The sequence below is a fragment of the Austrofundulus limnaeus genome, unplaced genomic scaffold (genome assembly GCF_001266775.1).
Source record: "Austrofundulus limnaeus strain Quisiro unplaced genomic scaffold, Austrofundulus_limnaeus-1.0 Scaffold742, whole genome shotgun sequence".
NCBI lineage: Eukaryota > Metazoa > Chordata > Actinopteri > Cyprinodontiformes > Rivulidae > Austrofundulus > Austrofundulus limnaeus.
In genome coordinates this window covers 67486-69972 of record NW_013953144.1, presented here as the reverse complement: position 1 = coordinate 69972, position 2487 = coordinate 67486, and the positions used below count along the sequence as shown (strand labels likewise).

The 2487-nt window shown below is 37.2% G+C and overlaps 1 protein-coding gene across 1 annotated transcript in view; it reads right to left on the bottom strand.

Annotated features, from left to right (window-relative positions):
• Positions 1 to 423, bottom strand: part of slc38a6 (solute carrier family 38 member 6) — a gene marked incomplete at its 5' end in the record, with an annotated part of 11101 nt that extends 10678 nt beyond the window's left edge. The window contains 1 exon segment of the mRNA XM_014028297.1: positions 217 to 423. Coding sequence (XP_013883751.1) covers positions 217 to 309 — 93 coding nt within the window.
• Positions 424 to 2487: the final 2064 nt, after the last annotated feature.

Genomic DNA, 2487 nt, shown 5'->3' with positions numbered 1-2487 from the left:
GGCTAGTTCAATAAATTAAAAGTTTAACTTCCTAATCTAGTTTTTCCTCTTGTGTCAGCACTCTGTAGTGCTGACTGAGGAGAAACAAGAAACTGAAATAGCAAAATTCAGCTCATCCTCCTCTCATGTGATCGCTGTCAGATATTTGGTTCACTGACGGTTTAAAACCACCGTCCTTCAGCTGTCAGGTTGGAAATAAATGACATTAACACTTACATTTTGTAATAAAGGTGTCGTCTCGCAGTTCTCTCTGCTTCCGACGTCGCCATTAGAGTAAAACTCCGAGCGCGAATCGCGGTTGATGCTCATCTYGATTGAAACTGTTAAAAAGAGTTCACAGACGGAGCCGGTGTTCTGACGACCTGTGTTACCTCGTCAGAGAGCGTCGGAACACCGGGTCAGACACAAGCGCCGGCAGCCAGCGGGACGAGGGGAACCCGGAGTCCTTCGAAAAACATTTTCTCCTCGAGTCACTTTTAAAGTCTTCTCTTATCAGTTAGTCAGCTGCTCACTGACTGACTGAGATGTGTTGTTGATAACTCGAGCCATGATTCGAGCCCCCTTCTTCTTCTTTTTGTTTATTGGTGGATTACMAACAACTTCCAGGTGCATACCGCCACCTACTGTACAAGAGTGTGCAACTCCACAGCCTCCACAGTCACTTTGGTTCCCAAAGTTGGGCTTGGAACCCAATTATGGGTCATGAAGCACCTTGGATAATCTCCAGAAATAAATTTAAAGGGTAATAAAATAATTGCTGATGTAATAGTTTCCCTATAATTATTACAAAAACACAAAATAAGTATAAATAAGTACTTATATTTGTGTACAAGCTGTTTATATTGTCAAAAATCCTGTGTTTTTAGGGTTATTAATGAAGCTCATGTACTCAGACCAGTAATATTTGGGGTCACAAGATTTTGCCATGGATATTTTGTGGGTCAGAAGACAAAAAGCTTGGGAGCCACTGGTCTAAATTCTATTTTTTAATTTTGTATTATGTAAAAATTTAAATAACGCTTTCCTAATATCTCTTATTTCTTCTGCATTCCCTTCTGCTCCCAAAATTCCTTCCAAACTCCATTGTCGCTCTGCTTCTCTAGTTTTCTTTAGCTTCTCTCTTTCAACTGTATATATTACACATTTCATATGAATATGTTCTACATTTTCTTTTTCTCCACAACCCTCACAGTTTTCGTTTGCCCCTTTTCCTATTAAATATAAAAAGTCATTCAGCAGTGTATGACCTACTCTTAATCTTAACATACTCACTTCTTCTCTTCTATTTCTTTCTCCAAGGTTCTTCGTCACCACTGATTTTTGTATTTTGAATAGATTTCTCCCTTTCCTGTCTTCATTCCATCTATTTTGCCAAATTTATATTTCTTTCCTTTTGATTAATGATTTAGCCTCTCCTTTCCCAAAAGGGACCCAAACTGTTATTTCACTGCTTAAGGCTTTTTTAGCCAGTTTATCAGCAGCTTCATTTCCCTTTACCCCCTCATGTGCTGGCACCCAACAAAACTGTACATCTGTCACCTCTGTGCAACCTGAACAAACTGTGCTGAATTTCTAATACAAGATCCTTTCTGTTGTTCCCTTCATGCTGAATACTGTATTACTGCCTTTGAGTCTGTGCACACCACTCCCCTATCTGGTCTCACTTCCTCAACCAGTTGCAAACTAATGATTACTGCTATCATTTCAGCTGTAAATACTGATCTGAAAGTCGTTTTGAAATGCATATTTGAAATTCTGGAATATACACCCCTATTCCCACACTCCCCATTGTGTTCTTTGATCCGTCTGTATAAATTTTTAGGTAACTGTAATATGAATGTCTGATATAAACACTTGTTTTAACCCCTATTTCATTTAATTTCCATTCTTTTTTCGTTTCCAGTATGTACTTGTCTGCTTTTATCTGTGGGTATAACCATGAAGGATTAACACTAGTTGGATTAATCTGTGCAAATGCCCCCTTCTTCTTCTTGTCAGATTTATGGCGGTTGGCAACAAACTGTTAGTAGCATTACCACTACTTACTGGTATGGAGTGTGGTTCGTGATGGTTTAAATATTTATCCTCATCTATACTGTAAATCCATATATTCTATCATACATTCTATCTAAACATACACTCATACATTCACACTTAATACATACATACTTATGCCCAACTTTGTATATCATGTCTTCATTCACAAACACACTTACTATAATTAAATTCTATGAAATAATTTAGTTTTCTTTAGAAATCAAATAATTATTTGTATATGTTTACTCCCTAAATTCTTCCTCAATATATCTAATAAATTAACCTTCTCCTTAATACTTTCAAACTCTCTCTTCATATATCTTCTCTCTATTTCATATTTATGGCATTCTACTATAACATGTTCTATGGTTTTGTAGCAATAACTTGGAGTGGAATGTAATGCTCCAAACTCTGGCCATCACATGACTCTGCCCATGTTTACAAGAGAAC